Source organism: Mustelus asterias, chromosome 8, assembly GCF_964213995.1.
Source record: "Mustelus asterias chromosome 8, sMusAst1.hap1.1, whole genome shotgun sequence".
Taxonomy (NCBI): domain Eukaryota; kingdom Metazoa; phylum Chordata; class Chondrichthyes; order Carcharhiniformes; family Triakidae; genus Mustelus; species Mustelus asterias.
In genome coordinates this window covers 106,750,544-106,775,946 of record NC_135808.1, presented here as the reverse complement: position 1 = coordinate 106,775,946, position 25,403 = coordinate 106,750,544, and the positions used below count along the sequence as shown (strand labels likewise).

Here is a 25,403-nt window from a genome sequence, read left to right as displayed (position 1 = left end):
CTTGATTTGCTCATTTATTATTAAGTCTCCCATCAAGATTAAGTTTAGACTTTATGTGGAACTAGGTTAAATAATTAGACCAAAATGTACAGACACAAATGAGTCTTCACTTTAAAGCCTTATATTTTGGCCTTTTTTGTAAAATTTTCATTCTAAACTTAGAGGCTTTGAATGTTCACAAACGCTGGGTGGAAATTTCTCTAAATAATTCTAAGTGTCGAACGGTCAAGAAAACTAGATTTTCTCGCCAGATTTTTCAGCGAGCTAAGTAATGGGAAATACGGCACTCTGTGCAAAACAAGAGCTGTCATACGATTCCCGCCAGTGGGTGGAGCTTAGGGGGGCGCCATCGTGCAGGTGCCGCAATCTCCCTGCATACTGTGTACACATACACAGTGTACTGGGAGATCTGTCACCCCTCCTCTCCCCCCGTGGACATCGACTCAATCCCCCATGGACATCAATCACTCCCCTCTCCCGATCGTCACCCCAGCCAATTACCCCTGCCACACCCCCCCCCCCCTCCTCCCCCATCCCTGATCACAGTCCTGGTCGATTACCCACACACACACACACCTTTCCCCCCCCCCACCCGATCACCACCCTAGCCAGCCACAAACCCACCGCACCGCCCCCCCCCCCCCCGCCCCCCAGGAATTTCTACTTCCTTTACCATTACTTCTATAGGAAGGGAAATCACATGCCAGGGATGGACAAATTCTAGTCGTGAGTTGTTGGCATGGACCATGAGCACTGAGATAAAAAATACTGGTCCACAATTAAAATATGTACTTACTTACTCCTTATCTCTGGCATCCATTTTCTCTATCAGCACAACCATTATTAAAAAACACAGCCTTAGAAAAGGAAGGCAGCACAGTGGCTAGCACTGCTGCCTCACAGCTCCAGGGACCTGGGTTCGATTCTGACCTCTGATCACTGTCAGTGTGGGGTTTGCACATTCTCCCCAGGTCTGCGCAGGTTTCCTCCAGGTGCCCCGGTTCCTCCCACAGATGTGCGGGTTAGGTTGATTGGCCATACTAAATTGCCCCTAGTGTCAGGGGAGTAAATATGTGGGGTTACGGGAATAGGATCTGGGTGGAATTGTGGTCGGTGCAGACTCGATGAGCCAAATGGCCTCCTTCTGCACTGTAGGGATTCTATGAAAATGCAAGTAAAGGGTGCATCTCTGATTGATTCATAGTGATTGAGATTTGCTGGTTCATATGTACAGGGTGTTGTCGGAAATTGTTCAAAAGAATATTCAAATGCAAAATTATTGCAGAGGCTTGTCCAGGAGTATATCTTTCATGTTGTTTGAAGTACGGAAGGCAGTTTGGCTAGTTCATAAAAAGCCATGAGATGGTAGTTGTGATGCCAATGCACTCAACATAACCTCAAAGTTGTTAAAGTATGCTAAGTATGCACTGTAGGCAGAATGGCACATCCCAGATATGCCTGTATGTTTGTTTCCCATAGGCATAGTACAAGCTGCGAAAACACTCACGCTTGAGTTGCATAAGCTACTATGCAGAAAATAACAATAGACAGATTACACTTTATTTTTGCCTTGAAGAGATGCCATTGTGAGTAAAAGTGAAAGCAGAATCAAATACAGATGCACCAGAGAGAATGGTGTGAACACCTCAGCACCTTTAAAAATTGACTTTGTGGCAAAAGAACTGCCAAAAATCCTGTAACAATCCCTTTCCATAATCCACCGACTTGAACTGTCACAATTGGAGAGTTGCCCAATAATGCCCACAGGCCACCTTTGCTGAATCACCTGTGACTGTGCAGCTGGCGGATACTGTTTCATCTTATTCTCACTATCCTCAACTATCTTGGCAGAGAGTCAAACCTGGAGATGAATTGCAGTCTGTAAATTTAACAAAAAAAGACCGTCAGAGCTTTGTGATCATCTCTAATGGACAGAATGGAGTTCACTTCTTGATAAGCATCCAACCCTGATCTATGAATTCCTTCTATCTTAGCAATACGCTAATTGTTATAAGCCTCAAGCATGGAGAAATCACTGCTGATCAGGCAAAAGAAAACTTTCCTATAACTATATGTCGCCTTATTTTCATTTTTTAAGCTGATTTTAGATGGTCAGTTATTTACATATATGTTGTACATCTATGATTGTGTCTCATTTGGTGGCATTTGCTGTCATTTTCTAGTCCAAGAATAAATTCTGACAAGATATAAATGTGCTTCATGATGCTAAGATCATAAGAAATAGGAACAAGAGTAGGTCATTCGACCCACTGAACCTGCTCCGTCAATCAAAAGAATAAGTTTAAAGTTTATTTTATTAGTGTCACAAGTAGGCTTACATTAACACTGCAATGAAATTACTGTGAAAATCCCCCAGTCGCCACACTCCGGCGCCTGTTCAGATACACTGAGGGAGAATTTAGCATGGCTAATGCACCTATTCGGACTGTGGGAGGAAACCGGAGCACCTCCCGGAGGAAACCCATGCAGACACAGGGAGAATGTGCAGACTCCACACAGACAATGACCCAAGCTGGGAATCGAACCTGGGTCTCTGGCGCTGTGATGCAGCAGTGTTAACTATTGTGCCACCGTGCCGCTTCCCTAAGGCCACAATCAGATTACGGATGATCTGATTGTGGCCTTAACTCTACTTGCATGCCTGCCACCCCACCCTCATAACCTTAGGCACCTTGTCTATCAAAAGTCTGTCCAACTCGACCTTGAAAAAATTCAGTGACACAGCCTCCACTGCCCTCTGTAGTGAATTCCAAAGACTAATGACCCTCTGGGAGAAGAAATTTCTCCTTATCTCCTTCTTAAATAGGTGGTCCTTTATTTCAAAACTGTGTCCCCGAGTCCTAGATTCCCCCACGACAGGAAACATCCTCAGAATCTAAAATGCTTCAATATGATCATCTCTCATTCTAATCTCCAATGAGTATAGGCACAACCTGCCCAAACTTTCCTCATAAGACAATCCCTCCATCCAGGAATCTGTATGGCAAGTGAAGTCTGAGATTCCCTTTGTAGTTATGTTGGCATGAGCTGCCACTCAATGAAAATGGAATGGCCCAAATCTTGCTGGACAATTAATGGTGAGTTTCAACACGTGCTATTATTAAGGTGCGAGTTGATCAGTAAGTTCAGCTGAAGGAGTGATACATCATGAGTTATGAATAGCTGTAATATGCCAGCTAATTCACACCATTTCAGCATTTGCACAAACAGCGGCGGGCCCTCATCCATCCCATTCATCTGAAGAACTTGCTGAATTTGCATGGTGTTCAGGAGCAAAGGGAATAAGCAATGAATGAATACTAAAATGGACATAAAATGCCAGATGATAAGCTTCTGAAATTTGGGCAGATCATTTTATAGTTTGAGAATCAAATCTGTCACTTGAAAAAATCAAGTTGCTTTGTTAAGTAGACGCTTATTGCTCAAGTGTCGGCATTTCTCACTAACCTTTTGCCTTTTTCCTGTTAGGTTGCCATACAGTGGCTACTTTGGTGGGGTGTCTGGACTGAGCAAGGAGCAGTTTTTAAGAATCAATGGCTTCCCTAATGAGTACTGGGGCTGGGGTGGTGAAGACGATGATATTTACAACAGGTAAGACGGAACTTAAACCATTAATATTGTTGAATTATGCCAGAATTATTCAAAACATGGGTGCCATAATTAGAGAAATATTTGCATTTTTATTAAATGCTGGTTTGTGACCTTGTCCAAGATTTGCTTAATTTTAACAGTGTTACAAAAGGAGACTTTGCAGTTTGGTTTTTTATTTTTGGTTCCTTATTTACCAATTACTTGAATTATGTTCATATGTTTTAAATATAGTTTTGAAGAGAAACTTAAGATATTTAACTATTTCCACAGGATCAGATAAGTTTGAAAAAAGATATTCCACAGATTTTATTTGGAGATGGAATGCATTAGTATGGAGAGTGATGGAAGCAGACACCATTGTTGCTTTTAAGGGAAAATTGGATAAATATTTTTAGCTTTGAAATATACTTGGCTATGGGAGAGAGTGGAGCAGGGAGATTAGTTTTAGATTGCACATAGATATGAATGGCTCAATGACAATCTTATGTTTTGTAAATTTCTACTTTTGCCTCCCAATTCTGGCCTGGTGGCACAGTGGTTAGCACTGTTGCCTCGCAGCGCCAGGGGCCCAGTTTCGATTTCAGCCTTGGGTGACTGTGCGGAGTTTGCACATTCTCCCCATGCGAGGGCTTCCTCTGGGTGTCCTGGTTTCCTCCCACAGACCAAAGATGTGCAGGTTAGGTGGATTGGCCATGGTAAAATTCTCTCTTAGTATCCCAAGTTAGGGGGATGAGTGGAATAAATACAGAGGATAGGGCCTGGGTAAGATGCTCTATCGGCGAGTTGGTGCAGACTTGATGGGCTGAATGGCCTCCTTTTGCACTGTAAGGATTCTATGATTCTTCCTCTTTATTCATTTATTCATTTTTTCCAACTTTTTCCTTTTAGTTCAATCTCTATTCTGCTTCTATTTCTCTTTCTTTTATCCTACAGGGCATTTGGAGATGGCATTTCATGGCTGTCTTGTTAAATAGAGACAAATGCTGGAGAGAACCTGGCTGTAAATTGAACCAAGCGAGAGAAAACCACTTTTGCTGCCTCACAGTGCCAGGGACCCGGGACAGCTTGGGTCACTATCTGTGTGGAGTTTGCACATTGTCCCCGTGTCTGCGTGGGTTTCCTTCGGGTGCCCCAGTTTCCTCCCACAGTCCAGGTTAGGTGGATTGGCCATGCTAAATTGTCCCCGAGTGTCAGGGGGACTAGCTAGGGTGAATGCATGGGGTTATGGGGATAGGGCCTGGGTGGGAAGGTGGTCCGTGCAGGCTCGATGGGCCAAATGGCCTCCTTCTGCACTCTAGATTCTATGATTCTATGACTTGAAAGCAGTGAACTCAAAATGCAAACCTCTCTTCCAGAATTTGATTCTGATAAACACTGAACTATATTTGCCAATGAATATGGTGTTATAATCCACTCCAGCCGAGGTTCCCCAAACTTGTTGATCGGGGCAAGACCCCTCAGTTTGTCACCATACCCCCAAATTGTTACAAACCTGGCTGAGGAGGGATGAACTGGCTCCCTATCCTTACTCAACCCCCTCTGCTGATCACAAGATTTCATCTAAACAGGATCCCTCTTCATGGATACCTTTCCCCAGACCCAATAGTTATATTTTGAAAAGAAGCCAGTTTGGCCAGGCTTTCTCAAGTTAGAGTGAGTCTGATAATTACCAAAGGCAAGAAAATGGTAAAACACATGCCTGTACATTCAGCCATATTAGAAGAGAGAATTGTATTCAAAGTGGGTATTTTTTTAAAAGGGTGGATGGAACAGTCCTTGACTCATGAGAAGTAGGTGATTAAGCTTTGCAGCCATTACAATTGAAGAATCCAGTAGGGTTGACTTCAGCAGATGAATGCTCAGTTTTGTGACTCCAGGGTCCTGTAGTTTGGGGGAGAAGCTTCCCAGTTCCCTTTTCAGTTGTAGACTTTTGTTGCCTGGGCTGACTTCCATTGTCAGAGAGAGAGAGAGAGAGATGGCTATTTTCAGGGGTGTTGTGAATGTAGTTGCTGGCTTTTACTTCTGTGTCAAACTTCCAGCCCTTGTTCTCACAGAGCACACACCGACAGACAATCTGGGGTGGCTTTAAGCTGACTTTTCACCCATTCCAAGTGGGAAGGCAAATCCAAAAAAATCAGTCTGGAACGACACAGGGAATTTCTCGATAAGCTGGCCCTTATGTCCCTTTGGAGATGGCATTTAGCTTCAGGATGCTTTATAGAAATACCTTGTCTGGTGACAGAGTGGGGTTTCCATTCAAGAATTACCCAGCAGTGATTCCGTCTTTGGCTTGTGTGTCCAGTTAAAAAGAAACTCAGGTTTTATTTAAAATCCAATATTTCTGGTCATACTTCAGTGTTTTTTCTTTCATTATAATAACAATGATTAGATTAGCCTTGTTGCTGGCTTTGGTATGAATGAAGGAAGAGTTGCTTAGTGTTTGCTAATGCAGTTGTCACTCTGGATAAGATTATTTATTGAGCATCAGAATGGCTGAGTGGTGCTGCTGGCAGCGGTCTGATTGTGCCACCTGTATGTTGAAGGCTGTGCCATGTTTAATCAGGCATTGGCATTTCTGGGCAGTAAGGAATACTCACAGAATCCCTACAATGCAGAAGGAGGCCATTCAGCCCATCAAGTCTGTACCGACTACAATCCACCCAGGCCCTATCCCATAACCCAATGTATTTACCCTAGCTAGTCCCCCTGACACTAAGGGGCAATTTAGCATGGCCAATCCACCTAACCCGCACATCTTTGGACTGTGGGAACAAACCGGAGCACCTGGAAGAAACCCACACAGACACGGGGAGAACATGCAAACTCCACACAGACAGTGATCCAAGCTGGGAATCGAAGCCGGGTCACTGGCGCTGTGAGACAGCAGTGCTAACCACCGTGCTGCTCCCAAAACTACTGTGATAGTGAAAATCCAAAAGTTAGCAACTTAATAAATAGTAACTACATTTATTTAAAATATTGGAGCTGAATCTAAATTGAGCCACTTGATTGACAAGGAAGTCAACAAATTTGGATTTGTAGTGCCCATGTTTTCAGTTTTGCAGGTGCCATGTTATACCCAAAGTGTCCATGCCATACCCGCACACATCTGGTGCAGAATCACTGGATGTCATTTTAGTGAAGTCATTAGCGAGGATGCTAGGAGGGTGGGGTGGAGATATGCAGACTGGGCAGATTGACACATCAGTCAATGCATAACACTGATTTCATTTTTGACCCCATGCTCCAGCTAATCGCCTCTTTTAACCTGGTGCAGCTGACTGTATATTGGGCAAAAAGAAGGGTATCCTATCAGTACTTTTAAAGGGATTGCCAACTATTTTCAGATTGTTTGCTAATTAATTTCCAGTGGTAATTGCAGTGTTAGTAGAAGTGTATTATTGCCGTCATGAGTCCTTGCTATCAGGTAAACACCAAATTCCTCCTCCACCATCATCTTAGGAATTATAATTGACCAGAAACTGAACTTGACCAGCCATATAAATACTGTAGCTACAAGAGTAGGTCAGAAGCTTGGAATTCTCTGGTAAATAACACACCTCTTGACTCCTCAAAGCCCCTCTACCATCTACAAGGCACAAGACAGGAATGTTATTGATTGCTCTTCACTTTCCAGGGTAGGTGTACCTCCAGGCTTAAGGCCCCGAAAGCTTGTGTGGCTTTTGCTACCAAATAAACTTGTTGGACTTTAACCTGGTGTTGTTAAACTTCTTACTGTGTTTACCCCAGTCCAACGCCGGCATCTCCACATCATAAGTGTACCTCCGTCAATACTCAAAAGGCGTGACACCATCCAGGACAAAGTGGCCCACTTAATCTGCACACCATCCGCCACTTTATACCTTCAGTCCCTCCTCCACAGTGGTAGCAGTGTGTATCATCCACAAGATGCACTGCAGCAACTTAACGAACCTTCTGTGACAGCATCTTCCAACCCTGCGATCTCTGCCACCTAGAAAAACAGGACAACAAATACACGGGAACATCACCATCTGCAAGTTCCGCTCTACATAACACACCACTCTGACGTGGAACTATATCGCTTTTCCTTTAGCGACATTGGGTCAAAATCCTGGTAGACTCTAACAGCACAATTTCTGTATCTACTCCACACGGACTGCAGTATTTCGAACTTGTGGCTCATCTCTGCCATTTCAAGGGCAATTATAGATGGGTAATCAATGCTGGCCTTGCGATGCTCACATCCCATGCAAACTAAAAAAAAATCCCCATTCACCAACAGTCCCACACCTTATTGTCCCTCTGTTGTTAATTATCACAGTGTCCTCTGGGTCACAATGCTGAAGCAAAAGTAACTGCAAAACAAACATTCCAAGCCACACCAAACAAGCAGATCCATGCTCTATACACAAGTCAACAATTTGCTCTTGTGCATTCCCTTAGAGCCTGGCTTCAGTGTGCCTTCGCCTGTCCTGGTGTTGGTACCCCAGTGGCTGCAGCATGGCCGGTTGCTGATTTTCATTGGGGGAGACTGCAAATTGCCTAGTTAATAAACTTACTCCATCCTGGTTAAATTGGCTCCTTTATCAACATAAATATTGGGTCTGGAAGAGGTACCCATGGGAAAGGGAACCTTGCTAGATTAAACCTTGTTGCTACCTTCAGAGAGGTTTGAATAAAGATGGAGCAGGTTCATCCTCCCTCACCTGGGTTTGTTAATAATTTAAGGGTATCCCAGCCAAACAGTGAGGAATCGAGGGGTCTTGCCTGGATCAACAAAATTGGGAAACCTCACCTGGGTGCGGACGTAACAAAGGGTAAAGTGAGGGGGGGGGGGGGGGGGAAACAGAGAGGAAAGTGGAGTTGAGACCTCAGTCAGATGTGTCATGATCATATCGAATGGGGAGCAGGCTCAAAGGGCTGAATAACCTACTCCTGCTTCTAAATCTTATGTTCCTATGTTCCATGACACTAGTTTATGCTGTCTTGTTTGTGAATTTCTTTATTGCTGTTCCCAATTGTGATGTTTCTTTGGTTGTGTGGTGGAAACCTTATTTACATGCATGAGCTGGTTCACTGCTTCACTTCCAGCAGTGGAACAGTGTTATAGTGACAGCAGCTCCAAAGAAAGTCATACATAAAACATGGATAATTTAGAAGAAGCTGAGGAAAACTGATGCAGGAATCTTGACAGTAAACTGTTGTGTTTCATTGTCTTGGTAGATAAAGGCTGATAAACATACACATTAATATTTTCTCATCATTTTTATCTTTATTTTGGAAGCTTTTTAGCTTCATTTATTAATCCACTTTGAGACTGTTTCTTGTTTGGGAATATGCCTAACAGTCCTGAGATTTTTTTTTCCTACTCTGATTTTTTTTTTGTTTGGGGAGGAGGAGGAAGGGGAATAGAAAATAACCTAGAGATCTGACTTATAAGACAACACAATAGATCTAGACGCTCTTCGAGACATTCGGCCACCAGATAGATAGACCCAGAAGATCTTTGAGTATCTTCCATAGAGATCCACTTCCGAATTCCTGGGAGAACTTTGCAACATCCCGTGGAAAAATCTGCACCTAGGATGTAGGAACTGCCATTATTGATTTGCCCCTGGATATTATAAATTTCCTGCACTCTTTTGAAATATAGATATAACTAATATCTATACTATTGAATTACCAGCACTCTGAAGAAGAGTCAGACAGACTTGAAACGTTGGAGTGATTCTCCTAAAAAAATTCTAAGTGCTGAATTGGTGGGAAAAATGGTGTAATTCGCGATTGTTTTTTCAGTGGGAGTTCAGACTCGAATCTCCCGCACTCTGTGCAATGCAGAGTTCACAATCGTGAATATCATTAAAAGCTTGGGGGGGGCGGGGCCTATTCACGCCAGAGGCTGACAGTTCCGGAACTCTGCGTATGCGCAGTGGCCCCGATCTGTCAGTGTCCCCGTTTGCTGGCCAGCTCGATCACTGGCCAGCCTGGGATCCACGCAGTGCTGCTCTGACACACCCTGCAAGGCCTGATTGGGGCATTCCTAGGCCAGCTCCCCCCCACCACTCCATCCCAGAGCACTGCAATGTCCAACACCCCCAGCAATGACTATCCCCTTCCGAACCCCCCCAGCAGACCCCCCGCCCTGGCTGAACCCCCCCCCCCCCCACTCAAGAGGGCAGAGCCCCCTCCTCGGAAGGCAGATACCCCCGGGAGACAGACCCCACCCCCAACCCACCCCAATCGCTGGCCTCCCTCCAGCCCTGACTGATCCCAATGCAGAGTGGCAGCTGGACCCCTCACCCCCACCGATTGCCCCAGGCCCTGCCCACAATAAGCCCCGCCCCTTGGCAATTACCCCTTGGCCCCACCCACAATAGGCCCCGCCATTAGGCCCTGCCCCCTTTGCCCCCTAGGTCCTGCTCACAATGTGCCCTGTCACTAGGCCTCACCCCTTGGCACTGCCCCTAGGCCCAGCCTGCAATATGACCCACCCCTAGCTCCCGCTCCTTTGGCACTGCCCCCTAGACCCCACACCCTTGGCACTGCCCTATGCCCAGTGGGTAGTGCCAAGATGCCCCCTAGGCATGGGCACTTTGCCTCTTGGGCAGTGCCTGGGGGCACAGGCTGGCACGGCCAGGGCGCCCAAGCCCAGGGGGCACCACACCCTGCCGCCTGAGCCCTGAGGGGCCCCGATTGCCCCCCATTCACTCCAGCAGGGTCTCCCACTAGTTCCCTGAAAGTGGGGAGCTACTCTAAGTCCCGCCGGAGTGATAATGACATTTAAAATAGATTAAAATTGCTTACCTGTTCTTCCTGCCGGTTTCCAGCGTGGACTCGACTGCACCTGCTCTCCGTCTGCGGGAGATGCACATGCGTAGGGAACGCATGCGCGAATCCTGCGAAATGGCCGACACACGCATCTTCCAACCAGACGTGCCAAAAAATTAGCGCTGCAAGATGGGAGAATCTGGCCCATTATCTCCCACACCACGAGGCTTGTTTTCTGTCATAACATTTGATGCGGCACCTTGTCAAATGTCTTCTGGAAATCTAAATACACCACATCCACAGATTCCCTTTTATCCATGTTGCTTATTATTTCTTCAAAGAGTTCTGATAAATTAGTCAAACACGATTACCATTGCTCATAATCATGTTGACTCTTCCAGATTGCAGTGGAATTTTCTAAGTGCCCGGTTATAACCTCCTTAATGGTAGATTCCATCACTTTCCCCAGGTCAGCTAACTGGCCTGTGGTTGTCTGCTTTCTGTCTCCCTCCTATCTTGAATAGAGGTGTTGCATTTGCTATTTCCAGTCTGGTGGGACCTTCATGGAGTGGTTTCGTAGTCCTATAGGTTCTTCTTGCATCTTATTTTGCTGCAACATCAGTATGTGCATTGGAATATCAACATATGTGTACTCGGGAGATGAAAGTCTGACCGTGCTCGGAGCACAGTGCTTTTGACACAAACTCATGGATTAAAGATTACTTTGAACATTAAGGAAGCAAATTATTTGCATTATCATGTTACTAACTGCATTGGGTATCCACTACTTTAAACTCCTTCAAATCATACATTTGTGATTGCCTCAGAGCAGAGTTAAGCTTCGCTCCTGTTAGCCTCCTGGGGTGGAAACAATCTATAATTGAAAATGATACAAATTAATTGCCAGCTGTTGTACAGAATGTGTATTATTTTGAGTTAAATGCAAGCATGATGTTTTATTTTAATTAGACAATAAGCATGAATTTCAATAATTATTGCTACGATTGCCTTGACTTCATTAACGATACTTTGAGTCGATCACTCATTTATTTTTTGAAGCAGCTTAAATGAATCAGTATTCCTTCTTCTCATTGGTAGCAAAGTCAGCAACATTCTGGTACAATCACCAGCTTTCATGTTGCCTAATCTTCAAAATGGTACCAGCCATGAAATCACCTTAAATCAATGGTATGATGCCTTAAGTGTGTTAGAGAGAATAGATGGATTATCAAATTAGAAAAAGCAGACTCAGTGGCCCAATAAATCTGTAATAATGGAATTTTTTTCTTCTGTGCTTCACATTGCTTAATTGGATTTCTGATATGCAGGTTGAAAGGCTTTAAATCTGCCCTAGAAATATAGAGTGCAATCTTACCAGCTCGCCCGGGGGTCGATGCAAGGTTTTTGGGGGGGAAGGGGTCGGTGGCACGTGATGTGCGGGGCATGTTGGGGATCCACCAGCGGACTCCCATCAGGAGAGTCCTGGTGCCCTAGTTCTAAATTGAGGGAAAGCTAACTACAACAATATTAGGCAGGAACTGGGGAATTTAGATTGGGGGCGGCTGTTTGAGGGTAAATCCACATCTGTCGTGTGGGAATCCTTTAAAGGCCAGTAGATTAGAGTTCAGGACCAGCAAGTTCCTGTGAAAATGAAGGATAAGGATGGCAAGATTCGGGAACCTTGGATGACGAGGAATTGTGAGCTTAGTCAAAAAGAAAAGGGAGGCATACATAAGCTTTAGGAAACTGAAGGCAGACAGAACCCTTGAAGAATATAAAGAAAGCAGGAAAGAACTTAAAAAAGGAGTTGGGGAGTTAAAAGGGGCCATGAAATGTCCTTGGCAAGCAGGATTAAGGAAAATCCCAAGGCATTTTATACGTATATGGGGAGCAAGAGGGTAGCTAGGGAAACAGTAGGTCCACTCAAGGACAAAGGAGCCAGAGAAAGTGCGTGAGGTTCTTAACAAGTACTTTGCATTGGTATTCATAAAGGAGAAGGTCATGGTGGATGGTGAGTCTAGAGAGGGATATGTTAATATTCTAGGGCATTTCAATATAAAAATGGAGGAAGTGTTGGGTGTTTTGAAAAGCATTAAAATTGACAAGTCCCCAGAACCTGATGGGATATATCCCAGAATACTGAGGGAAGTGAGGGAGGAAATTGCTGGGGCCTTGTGCGAAATCTTTGTGTCCTCTTTAGTTACAGGAGAGGTTCCAGGGGACTAGAGAATAGCCAGTGTTGTTCCTTTGTTTAAGAAGGGCAACAGGGATACTCCAGAATTTACAGGCCGGTGAGCCTTACATCAGTGGTAGGGAAGTTATTGGAGAAGATTCTTAGAGACAGGAGTTACTTACATTTGGAAAAATATGAACTTATTAGTGATGGGCCGCATGGCTTTGTGCAGGGGAGGTCGTGTCTCACAAACTTGACTGAGTGTTTTGAGGAAGTGACAAAGATGATTGATGAGGGCAAGGTGGTGGATGTTGCCTACATGAACCTCAGCAACGCATTTGACAAGGTCCCTCATGGCAGGCCGGTACAGAAAGTGAAGTCACATGGGATTCGTGGTGAGATGGTAAAATGGATACAAAACTGGCTTGGTCAGAGAAGACAGAAAGTAGCGGTGGAAGGACGTTTCTCCGACTGGAGATCTGGGACCAGTGGTGTTCTGCAGGGATCAGTGCTGGGACCCATGTTTTTTGTAATATGTATAAATGATTTGGAGGAGAATGTAGGGAGTCTGATTAATAATTTTGCGGGTGACAGAAAGATTGGGAGAGCTGCGGATAGTGAGGAGGATTGCCAGAGGATACAGCAGGATATAGATAGGCTGGAGACTTGGGCGGAGAAATGGCAGATGGAACTTAATCCAGACAAATGCGGGGTGATGCATTTTGGAAGGCGTAATGCAGGAGGGAAGTATACAGTAAATGGCAGAATCCTTAGAAGCATTGACATACAGAGGGATCTCGGCCTACAGTTCCCTGAAAGTGGCAACACAAGTGGATAAGGTGATCAAGAGGCACGTGGCATGTTTGCCTTCATCAGTCAGGGCATAGAATATAAAAACTGGCAAGTCATGTTGCAGCTGCATAGAAATTTAGTTAGGCCATATTTTGAATACATTGTTAGGGGTGGAGATAGGCGCTTCTGTGGACATGAAAAAGACTCCAGGATGGTATGTTGCCTCCCTGGTGCCAGGGTCCAGGATGTCTCTGAACAGGCAGAAAGCATTCTGAAGGGAGAGGGTGAACAGCCAGAGGTCGTGGTATATATTGGTACCAACGAAATAGGTAGGAAGAGTGATGAGGTCCTGCAGCAGATGTTTGGGAAGTTAGGTACAAAGTTAAAAAGCAGGACCTCTAGGGTTGTAATCTCAGGATTACTCCCTGTGCCACGTGCTAGTGAGGCGAGGAATAGGAAGATAGTGCAGTGTAGGGGGGAGGGTTTCAGATATCTGGACCATTGGGGTCTCTTCCAGAGCAGGTGGGACCTGTACAAGAAGGACGAGTTGCTTCTAAACTGGAAGGGCATAAATATTCTGGCCGGGAGGTTTGCTAGTGTCACATGGGAGGATTTAACTAGTTTGGCAGGGGGTGGGAACCAAAGCAAAGGTGAATTAGCTGAAGGGGAACTAGAGAGTAGGGCCAGTAAGACTCAGAGAAAAAGCAGGCAGGGTGTGGTTGCTAATCAAAGAGGGTCTGGTGAACTGAAGTGCATTTGTTTCAATGCGAGAAGTGTAACAGTTAAGATAGATGAGCTTAAAGCATGGATTAGTAGTTGGAACTATGATGTTGTTGCCATTACAGAGACTTGGTTAAGGGAAGGACAGGATTGGCAGCTTAACATTCCAGGATACAGATGTTTCAGGCGGGATAGAGGGGGATGTAAAAGGGGTGGGGGAGTTGCACTACTGGTTAAGGAGAATATCACAGCTGTTCTGCGGGAGGACACCTCGGAGGGCTCATACAGTGAGGCAATAGGAAGGGTGCAGTCACAATGTTGGGGGCTTATTATAGGCCGCCCAACTGCCAGCGGGAGATAGAGGAACAGATATGTAGGCAGATTTTGGCAAGGTGTAAAAGTAACAGGGTTGTTGTGGTGGGAGATTTTAACTTCCCCTATATTGACTGGGACTCACTTGGTGCTAGGGGTGTGGATGGGGCAGAGCTTGTAAGGAGCATCCATGAGGGCTTCTTTAAACAGTATGTGCATAGTCCAACATATATAAGGAGCAAGAGGGTAGCCAGGGAGAGGGTTGGCCTACTTAAGAACAGGGGAGGGAATCTATGCATGGAGCCTGGGGAAATGGGCGAGGTATTAAATGAGTACTTTGCGTCAGTATTCATCAAAGAGAAGGACTTGATGGATGACGAGTCTGGGAAAGGGTGTGTAGATAGTTTGAGTCAAGTTGAGATCAAAAAGGAGGTATTGGAGTTCTTGAGAAACATTAAGGTAGACAAGTCCCCAGGGCCTGATGAGATATACCCCAGAATACTGAGAGAGGCAAGGGAGGAAATTGCTGGGGCCTTAAGAGAAATCTTTGTATCCTCACTGGCTTTAGGGGAGGTCTCAGAGGATTGGAGAGTAGCCAATGTTGTTCCTTTGTTTAAGAAGGGTAGCAAGAATAATCCAGGTAATTACAGGCCGCTGGGCCTTACATCAGTGGTAGGAAATTATTAGAGAGGATTCTTCGAGACAGGATTTATTCCCACTTGGAAATAAGTGGACGTATTAGCGAGAAGCAACATGGTTTTGTGAAGGAGAGGTCATGTCTCACGAGCTTGATCGGGTTTTTTGAGGAAGTGACGAAGATGATTGAGGGTAGGGCAGTGGATGTTGTCTACATGGACTTCAGTAAGACCTTCGACAAGGTCCCTCATGGCAGACTGGTGCTAAAGGTGAAGTTGCATGGGATCAGAGGTGAGCTGGCAAGGTGGATACAAATCTGACTCAGTCATAGAAGACAGAGGGTAGCAGTGCAAGGGTGTGTTTCTGAATGGAGTACTGTGACAAGTGGCGTTCCTCAGGGATCAGTGCTGGGATCTTTGCTGTTTGTAATATATATAAATGATTTGGAGGAAAATGTAACTGGTTTGATTAGTAAGTTTGTGGATGACACAAAGGTTGGTGGATTTGCGGATAGTGATGAGGACCATCAGAAGATAAGCAGGATATAAATCGGTTGGAGACTTGGGCGGAGAGATGGCAGATGGAGTTTAATCCAGACAATTGTGAGGTAATGCATTTTGGAAGGTCTAATACAGATGGGAAATTTACGTAAATGGCAGAACCCTTAAGAGTATTGATAGGCAGAGGGATCTGGGTGTACAGGTACACAGGTCGCTGAAAGTGTCAACGCAGGTGGAGAAAGTAGTCAAGAAGGCATACGGCATGCTTGCCTTCATCGGCTGGGGCACTGGGTTTAAAAATTGGCAAGTCATGTTGCAGCTTTATAGAACCTTAGTTAGGCCGCACTTGGAATATAGTGTTTAATTCTGGTCGCCACACTATCAGAAGGATGTGGAGGCTTTGGAGAGGGTACAGAAAAGATTTACCAGGATGTTGCCTGGTATGGAGGGCATTAGCTATGAGGAGAGGTTGGAGAAACTTGGTTTGTTCTCATTGGAACAACGGAGGTTGAGAGTCAACCTGATAGAAGTTTACAAGATTATGAGGGGTATGGACAGAGTGGATAATCAGGAACTTTTTCCCAAGGTGGAAAAGTCAATTACTAGGGGGAATGGGTTTAAGGTGTGAGGGGCAAAGTTAAAGGAGATGTACGAGGCAGGTTTTTTACACAGAGAGTGGTGGGTGCCTGGAACTCGCTGCTGGGGGAGGTAGTGGAAGCAGATACGACAGTGACTTTTAAGGGGCGTCTTGACAAATACATGAATCGGGTGGGAATGGAGGCATATGGTCCCCAGTAGGGTAGGGGGTTTTAGTTAAGTTGAGCAGCATGGTCGGTGCATGCTTGGAGGGCCAAAGGGCCTGTTCCTGTGTTTTAATTTTCTTTGTTCTTTGTATATTGCGTACAGTTCTGGTTGCCACATTACCAGAAGAATGTGGAGGCTTTGGAGAGGGTACAGAAAACGTTTACCAAAATTTTGCCTGGTTTGGAGGGCATTAGCTATGAGGAGAGATTGGAAAAGCTTGGTTTGTTTTCACTTGAACATCAGAGGCTGAGGGGGCAACCTGATAGAAGCTTACAAAATTATGAGGCATGGATAGAATGAATAGTCGGAGTCATTTTCCTGGAGTATAAATTTCAATTATTAGAAGACATAGTTTTAAAGTAAAAGGGGGGATTGTTTAAGGGCGATGTGAGAGGCAAGTCTTTTACAAAGAGGGTGGTAAGTGCCTGGAACGCATTGCCAGAGGAGGTGGTACAAACAGATACAATAGCAACGTTTAAGAGGCATCTTGACAGAAAAATGAATATGCAGGGAATAGAGGGATACAGACTGCATAGAGGCAAAAGGTCTTTAGTTTAGAAAGACATCATGTGTCAGCAGGCTTGGTGGGCTGAAAGGCCTGTTACTGTACTATTCTTTGTTCTTTGGTCAAATTTATTTGCAGTTGGATAATCTGTGCAGATATAGACAATTACAACACATGCTAATTTACAGTAAATGTAAATGACTATACTATCTAACACTCTACCAGTTCTTCAGGCAACGTGTTGAAATGCAGAATTTCTTGGCTTATGTAAAGAACCTGTCTATGATGTCTAAATCACTCCTGTACATTGACTGTGCCCTAGAACTACTGAGCAATAATTCCTTTGAAGTAAGTACAGTTTCTTGGGAAATTGTTCCTATCGGTGAAATTTGGCAAGTTTATAGAAGCCACTTAATGAGATATTTAATTAACGGGCTGAAATACGGTTGCATCAATCCCAGGAGAAGAGAGTTGGCTATGTTTATTTAGGAGATCAGATTGATGCCCTGTACCAATTAAGAAACACATTCCTCTGAGGAGTAGCTGGTTATTGAATAAATACATTCTCATTGTAACTGCACTGTCCCCAGTCAAACTGAGCCTCTACCTCAAGTAACTTTTGATCAACAGCATGGTTGAGTGAGATTAAATTTCCTTCAGCAGCCATTTTCATTTTTTAAGGACATTGAGTGCCCAAAATGTTTTATGGACAAGAACTTAACAAGACACAATTCTAATTTTGTCACTATCCTTACTGGCAAGTTGTAAAATCTCACTCATTTGGAGTGAGACTGAGTCATTTTGATCTCAACATGCAACTATTTCAATGTCTCTGACTGCTACAAATTTAAACATTATGAAGGCCCTGAAATTTCTGGTCAGGCCAAAGCATGGCGGACTGTAGAATGAAGATGGAGTTCTATCTCCTTCATGCTGCAAGAAGCTCTGAGAAGAGGAGGTGTGGATAAATCTTCTCCGTGTCTTCTCCTCCCACATACCATAAAAATATGCGTCCAGAGGAGGTCTCCAACTGTACCATTAACCCATTCAGTTCGTCTTTTTAAGCCCTCAGTGGAAGTCATCAACTTACAGCTATTGAGTCCAACTGAGGATCTTATAAAGTCCCCAAAACCTATTCGTGGAAAGGTAATTGATTCCAAAAGAGTGGATTAATTACTTTCTTTCAAGAGGCTCAATAGCTCCAGAAGATGCACAGATATTTTCTTCTGTTGGCTTCTTATTGGATCTGCTCTCTGCAGTCAGTTTGGCAGGGTACCATTCTGTCATTCCTCCTAGGAACTCAGGCCAGATATTCACTTGTTCCCAGTAAAGGTCCAGACGCCGCATCCCTTCTTCAGATGTCCAGTTAGCTCATAGATAAACTGGCTTCAAATGGAAGATTGGAATGGCGTCAATGTTCTGTAACAGAATTAGCAACCTGATACCCTGATACCAGGGTGGCACGATGGCACAGTGGTTAGCACTGCTGCCTCAGAGTGCCAGGGACCCGGGTTCGATTCCCGGCTTGGGTGACTGTGTGGAGTTTGCACCTTCTCCCACTGTCTGCATTGGTTTCCTCCAGGTGCTCTGGTTTCCTCACGCAGTCCAAAGATGTGCGGGTTAGGCGGATTGGCCATACTAAATTGCACCTTATTGTCAGGGGGACTAGCTAGGGTGAATGCATGGGGTTATGGGGATAGGGCCTGGATGGGATTGTGGTCGGTGCAGACTTGATGGGCCAAATGGCCTTTTTCTGCACTGTAGGATTCTATGACACGTGAATCAGGTTCCTAGCAGTCCTTTGGGGTTGGGATTCTTCACATTTCTCTTCAGCTCCTCCTCAAGTGCAATTAGGGATGAGGAACAAATGTTGGCTTTGCTGACATCCCATGATAGAATTAGAGAAGAGTACACCCTGAAGCTCAGTGAGGTAGATAGCCCAGTTGGACAAATAGCAGGAAGCTTTAGCTATACATTGCACAAAATTCGGAGTTCATTGACCTTAATATTGCTAACCTGCCGAAGCTCTTGGAACGCACCATTTGGTTGTGATTCTGAAAGAAGAGACTATAATCATACAGAAAGAAATTCTACTTGTGTGGATTTTTTAAGTGTGGTGTTGATTTTGTGTAAATGCCATATCCAGATGACTAAAGACAATTGTCGACAGGATGCAAAATTAGGTCCAGTTAAGAACAGTTTCTCCATTGAGATTTATATATCCTTGTGTTGTATTGAAGTTGAGGCAGCTACGCCACTTTCTGACATATCAATTTGAAAAAGTAAGAGAGAGGGAGAGAGACTGGGATCAGGCAAAGAGAGACCAAGAGATGTATGAGAGGGAAAAAAATGTCACTTCTAATTTTCACTTCAATTTTCAAAATAACATTGTATTTGGAATGATCTAATTATATCACATTTTGTGACTTGAATGGAAAGGAGAATTTAGATAAGGTGTCTCATGGGCAGCTAATTTGATTGTCTCAGTTTCCCAGCAAGTTTGTTAGGTTTAAATGACCTTACTTTAGACAGAATGGGTTTTTTTTTACTCTCCTGGGAATTCCTGCCGAATTCTCTCCCCTCTCCCGCTGCCTGCCATTGATCCACTAATGGGGACATGGGAGAATTCCACCCAAAGGTTTCGACAGGTATGTAATTAGAACACTCATTTTATTTTCCTGTCACATAGCTGAAAGACACGAAAAAAAAATACTAAGGCTTGCGGCTCAGTAAAGCCTTAGAGATTTGTCTCCCAGGTTATAAAATGCTTTCGAAAATCTCTTAAGCAAAATCTACCAGAAGCTGGAGAAAAGAAGTATTCCTTCGAGGACTAGTACCGATGCATCCAGGCAAATTACTCTGCATATACTCAAGTTGCATAATGGGGGCAGCATAGTGGCACAGTGGTTAGCACTGCTGGCTCACAATGCCAGAGACCCGGGTTCAATTCCTGGGGTCGCTGTCTGTGCGGAGTCTGCACGTTCTCCCCGTGTCTGCATGGGTTTCCTCTGAGTGCTCCGGTTTCCTCCCACAGTCATAAAGATGTGCTGGCTAAGTGCATTGGCCATGCTAAATTCTCCCTCAGTGTATCTGGACAAACGCTGGAGTGTGGCGACTAGTGGATTTTCACAGTAACTTCATTGCAGTGTTTGTGTAATCCTACTTATGACTAATAAATAAACCTAAACTTAACCATAATTCCATTTAAAATGTCACAGTTCCGAGCAAGAATATCAAGGCCAGATTTTTGAATGAGGCAGAAACCTTCCAAGTTTCAGTTCAGTGGATGTATTGAAAGGTGCCATTGTAATTATTTGGATTTTGGCTGGGATTTTCCAGCCCCATCAGGGCAGGACCCACCACAGGAGATTTGGCCCAGCCAAAAGTCCATTGACTTTTAGCGGGATAGCATGATCCCAGGAGTGGGCAGAAAATTCCACCCTTTATTTTCAAGAGTAAAACTTTCATTTATTAAGAAAAAGATGGTGGATTTTAAAATAATGAAGGATATATTTTGAGGCACTTATGGAAACTAAGAGGCCAGATTGCACCATCAGTTACAGGTTCATAGAGATATTTTCCATTGTAAGTAAATATATAAGTCCTTATTTGACACACAAATTGTGGGAAAAAAACTTGCCGACAAGCAACCAAGTGACACTGACAGACAATGGACGGAATTCTGTCAGGTCAAAGGGGTTCTCACCCACCGCTAGGAGAACCGGCAGAGAACCCCCATCAGTTCCGTCAGAGCGGTCCAATGGAAACAAGAGCTCTCCAGGCAATAAGTGACCACTGTTGGGCCTTCCCTATGATTGGGGTCACTGTTGGAGAAAGTTCTGCCCGCCAAGGGCTATTAGACCATCAGAGACCAGCGGTCACTCAAACCAGCAGTGGCAGCTGGCAGCAATGTGCCCATCAGAGGTCCAAGGACATTGTGACTTTATGTCCAAGGACATTATGCACTTTGGAAGGAGGAATGGAGGCACAGACTATTTACTAAATGGGAAAATGCTTCGGAAATCAGAAACACAAAGGGACTTAGGAGTCATTGTTCAAGATTCTCTTAAGGTTAACGTGCAGGTTCAGTCAGCAGTTAGGGAGGCAAATGCAATATTAGCATTCATGTTGAGAGGGCTAGAATACAAGGGCAGGGATGTACTTCTGAGGTTTATAAGGCTCTGGTCAGACCCCTTTTGGAGTATTGAGAGCAGTTTTGGACCCCATTTCTGAGGAAGGATGTGCTGGCCTTGGAAAGGGTCCAGAGGATGTTCACAAGAATGATCACTGGAATGAAGAGCTTGTCGTATGAGGAACAGCTCTGTGTCTGTACTTGTTGGAGTTTAGAAGGATGAGGGGGGATCTTATTGAAACTTACAGGATACTGCGAGGCCTGGATAGAGTGGACGTGGAGAGGATGTTTCCACTAGTAGGAAAAAAAATAGAACCAGAGGGCAAACCTCAGTCTAAAGGGACGACCTTTAAAACAGAGATGAGGAGGAATTTCTTCAGCCAGAGAGTGGTGAATCTGTGAAATTCTTTGCCGCAGAAGGCTGTGGAGGCCAGGTCATTGAGTGTCTTTAAGACAGAAATAGATAGATTCTTGATTAATAAGGGGATTAGGGGTTATGGGGAAAAGGCAGGAGATTGGGGATGAGAAAAAAATCAGCCATGATTGAATGGCGGAGCAGACCCGATGGGCCAAGTGGCCTAATTCAGCTCCTATGTCTTATGGTGACACCCCAGATCAAAGTTGACAGAAGATAGGTTATGGACCGCAGGACAAGGGCCGGAGGTTGCTTTCACCCCAACCCCCTTCCCAGTGCCAGGTCCCTCAATCGATCACTGATTGCCTGACTATGAGGGACAGTAAGAAGTTTAACAACACCAGGTTAAAGTCCAACAGGTTTATTTGGTAGCAAAAGCCACACAAGCTTTCGAGGCTCTGAGCCCCTTCTTCAGCCTGAAGAAGGGGCTCAGAGCCTCGAAAGCTTGTGTGGCTTTTGCTACCAAATAAACCTGTTGGACTTTAACCTGGTGTTGTTAAACTTCTTACTGTGTTTACCCCAGTCCAACGCCGGCATCTCCACATCATGAGGGACAGCACAGAATTTGGCCAGCAAAACCAGACTGGGTTTGTTGCTGGGCGGCTTTTCAAAAGTGTGGGGAAGCCTTGCGGCCCCTAATTAATTGTTGTGCCACCATTAAATTGCAGTGGGCTGAGGGATAATCGGTGCCAATTGGCTCACTGATGAACCTAATTAACATCCCATCACCAGCGGCCAGGAATCCTGCGTCAGCCCAGTCTGGCCTCTGACTTATTTGGGGGAGGTTTTGCTGTTTCTGCTAGGAAGCGGATGGTGGGTCTCCACCACAGTTACCTGGGCCTGGCTGCCATGGTTTCTGCTGCAAAGGGCTGCATTGAACCCTGCCCAATGTGTAGTGTAATATTTCTAATATATATCCTATATAGTCATTGATGTTAAAACTAAAAGTACAAATTTCACAACTTGAAAGTACATTTGAACAATGTTGTTTAATGTCTATTATCACTGTCAAATATCATCTCTAACCATTCATTTTAATTGTTTTTGAAGCAATATCTTCAGTATTGTTTTTTTCTTTCACATGCTGCAGGTCTGTGAATGCTGTTCCCCTCCTCCCCTCACCACCCCACCCCCAAATACAATTGTTTACGTTCTGCGTAGGGATCTTAATGTCCTTCAGTGAATGTAACGGGTCGCTGTTTGTAATGAAGTGAGCTGAGGTGTGATTTATCTGTGTGAAGAGGAATGGTTGTGTGGAATATGAATGGCGTCTTGCTGCATCACGACAATGCACAAAAAGCAGCAATGAATCTTTTGAGCCAATTCACTTCTCCATGATACTTGGAATGGAGCATTGATTTAAAACAAGGATGCTCTTCTACCAATTCCATGGTGTTTCACGCATGGGTGTCAGGTGAAACAGGAGAGTATTTTAATATTATGAGCACAGTAAAACAGTTAGTGAGGGAGTTTTATTTTAATGCCAATTACATATCGAACTTTTACAAACTTATACAGGGACTCATTAATGATGTTCTGACTTTTATAACCAGAGAGAAAGACCAGCCCCCAGCCATACACATGTGGGCAATTACTGTGACATAGCAGAAAACGGTTCAATTGTCCCGGTTCTAGGTATAAAATTTAAAATTTATTTATTAGTGTCACAAGTAGGCTCACATTAACACTGCAATGAAGTTACTGTAAAAATCCCCGAGTCACCAATAATGAAGCATAGCCAGTTTATAATGCTCACAATATAGTTAGGTTGAAGGAAACAATCAAAAAGAAAAAGCACTGTGGCGCCTGTTCGGGTACAATGAGGGAGAATTTAGCATGGCCAATGCATCTAACCAGCATATCTTTCGGACTGTGGGAGGAGACCAGAGCATCAGGAGGAAACTCACGCAGACATGGGGAGAATGTGCAGACTCTGTGCAGACAGTGGCCCAAGCCTGAAATCAAACCCGGGTCCCTGGCGCTGTGAGGCAGCAATGCTAACCACTGTGCCACCGTGCCACCCAATGCTTTGAGGCAGGAGTGAACTGTATTTACTTAAACTCTACTTAAAGTGTAAGTCGAGATATGATGGTGGGTTTAAACTTATGTTGTGGTGAAGGTAAAATAAATTTTACAGCGTATAGCTGAGACGTAAAGTAAGGTTTAGGCAGATGGACAATAAAGAGGTAAAAGACAGAGGTACGGGATCTAGTCTGTAATGTATATTAATGTCGTGAGCATGAGAAACAAAATTAGAGATTTTGAGCCATTAATTAAGGTGGAAAATTATAATGTAAAAGCTGTAGTGGAAGCTGGGACATCAAATATTCCTAGCATAAAAGGTTCAGGAGTGATAACAAAAGAAGTAAGAGAGTAGGAATAATGGTATTAACTAGGATTCATGGATTGAAGGAGAGAAGTTCAGAGAATCGTAGAAGAAGTCCTTTCAGCCCATCGAGCCTGCACTAACAACAATCCCACCCAGGTCCTATCCCTGTAACCCCATGTATTTATCCTGCTAGTCCCCCGACACTAAGGGTCAATTTAGCATGGCCAATCCACCTAACCCGCACATCTTTGGAGTGTGGGAGGACACCGGAGCACCCAGAGGAAACCCACGCAGACACAGGGAGAATGTGCAAACTCCACACAGGCAGTGACCCGAGGCGGGAATTGAACCGGGGTCCCTGGCGCTGTGAGGCAGCAGTGTTAACCATTGTGTCACCGTGCCAAAGTTATTCAAACAGAATCTCTGTTTATTTTAGGAAAGCACAAGATCAATTTTCACCAAGATCAATCGCATTACGGGGAATACATTAAAGGCTAATAAACAATGGCAACAAATTTTCTGGACAAGCTGAAAGGCTGTTGACAATTGAATTATTATTGTAGAACATTTTATTTATTAAAAAAGGAATCTGTGATGCAAAAACATTTGTTCTTGGAGAACTTGTATCCTGGCGTCTTCAGGGCTGCTTTCTTGGCCAATATATTGCAACTCCAACAGCTAACAAATGAATTCCTAACTTGGTTCAGAATAATGAAGCATAGCAAGTCTATAATGGTCATAATATAGTTAGGTTGAGGGAAACAATCAAGAAGAAAAAGCAGCTAGTAATGCAGTGAAAGCACAAATGTAATTTGTTGCATGATTCTGACACTCCTTCAGTTTAGGAATCAAAGCAAGTTTAATAAATCATAGGATTAAGTAACTAAACTTGTTCATTAAAACATGTTAATTTTAACATACCAACTGAATGAATGGACTTTGGAGTTTCTGCCATTATCATTTAATAGCTGAACTATTGACGCCTGCATGCTCTCTTGATTGGTCCTGAAGCTTTATCTAATTTACTTTCACTCCATACAATCACACAAAAATGTTGCAGTGCAGGAGGAGGCTATTTGGCCCATCGGCTCTGCACTGGCTCTCCGGACGAATGACTCTCCCAGTGCCGTTTCCCTTCCTTCTCTCTGTAACCCTGCGCAATCTTCCTTTTCAGATCAGATGTAGTAAGTCCAAAGATGTGCAGGTTAGGTTGATTGGCCAGGTTAAAAATTGCCCCTTAGAGTCCTGGGATGTGTAGGTTAGAGGGATTAGCGGGTAAATATGTGGGGGGAGGGCCTGGGTGGGATTGTGGTCGGTGCAGACTCGATGGGCTGAATGGCCTCCTTCTGCACTGTAGGGTTTCTATGATTTCTATGAGATCAGCCTGACTCCCTTTTGAATGTTTCAATTGAACCTGGCTCCACCACAGTTTCAGGAAGTGAATTCCAGATCTTAACCATTTTTGATTTGATTTATTATTGTCATATGTATTAGTATACAGTGAAAAGTATTGTTTCTTGCGTGCTATACAGACAAAGCATACCATTCATAGAGAAGGAAACGAGAGAATGCAGAATGTAGTGTTACAGTCATAGCTAGGGTGCAGAGAAAGATCAACTTAATGCCAGGTAGGTCCATTCAAAAGTCTGACGGCAGAGGGGAAGAAGCTGTTCTTGAGTCGGTTGGTACGTGACCTCAGAAAATGTTTTTCTCCTATCGCTTT

The 25,403-nt window shown here is 44.3% G+C and overlaps 1 protein-coding gene across 1 annotated transcript in view; it reads left to right on the top strand.

Moving 5' to 3' along the window:
• Nucleotides 1-25,403, top strand: part of b4galt2 (UDP-Gal:betaGlcNAc beta 1,4- galactosyltransferase, polypeptide 2) — a 352,031-nt gene that overhangs the window by 272,395 nt on the left and 54,233 nt on the right. Inside the window, exon 4 of the mRNA XM_078218681.1 lies at nt 3,490-3,612. Within this exon, the coding sequence (XP_078074807.1) occupies nt 3,490-3,612 (123 nt within the window). The remainder of the gene's footprint in view (nt 1-3,489; nt 3,613-25,403) is intronic.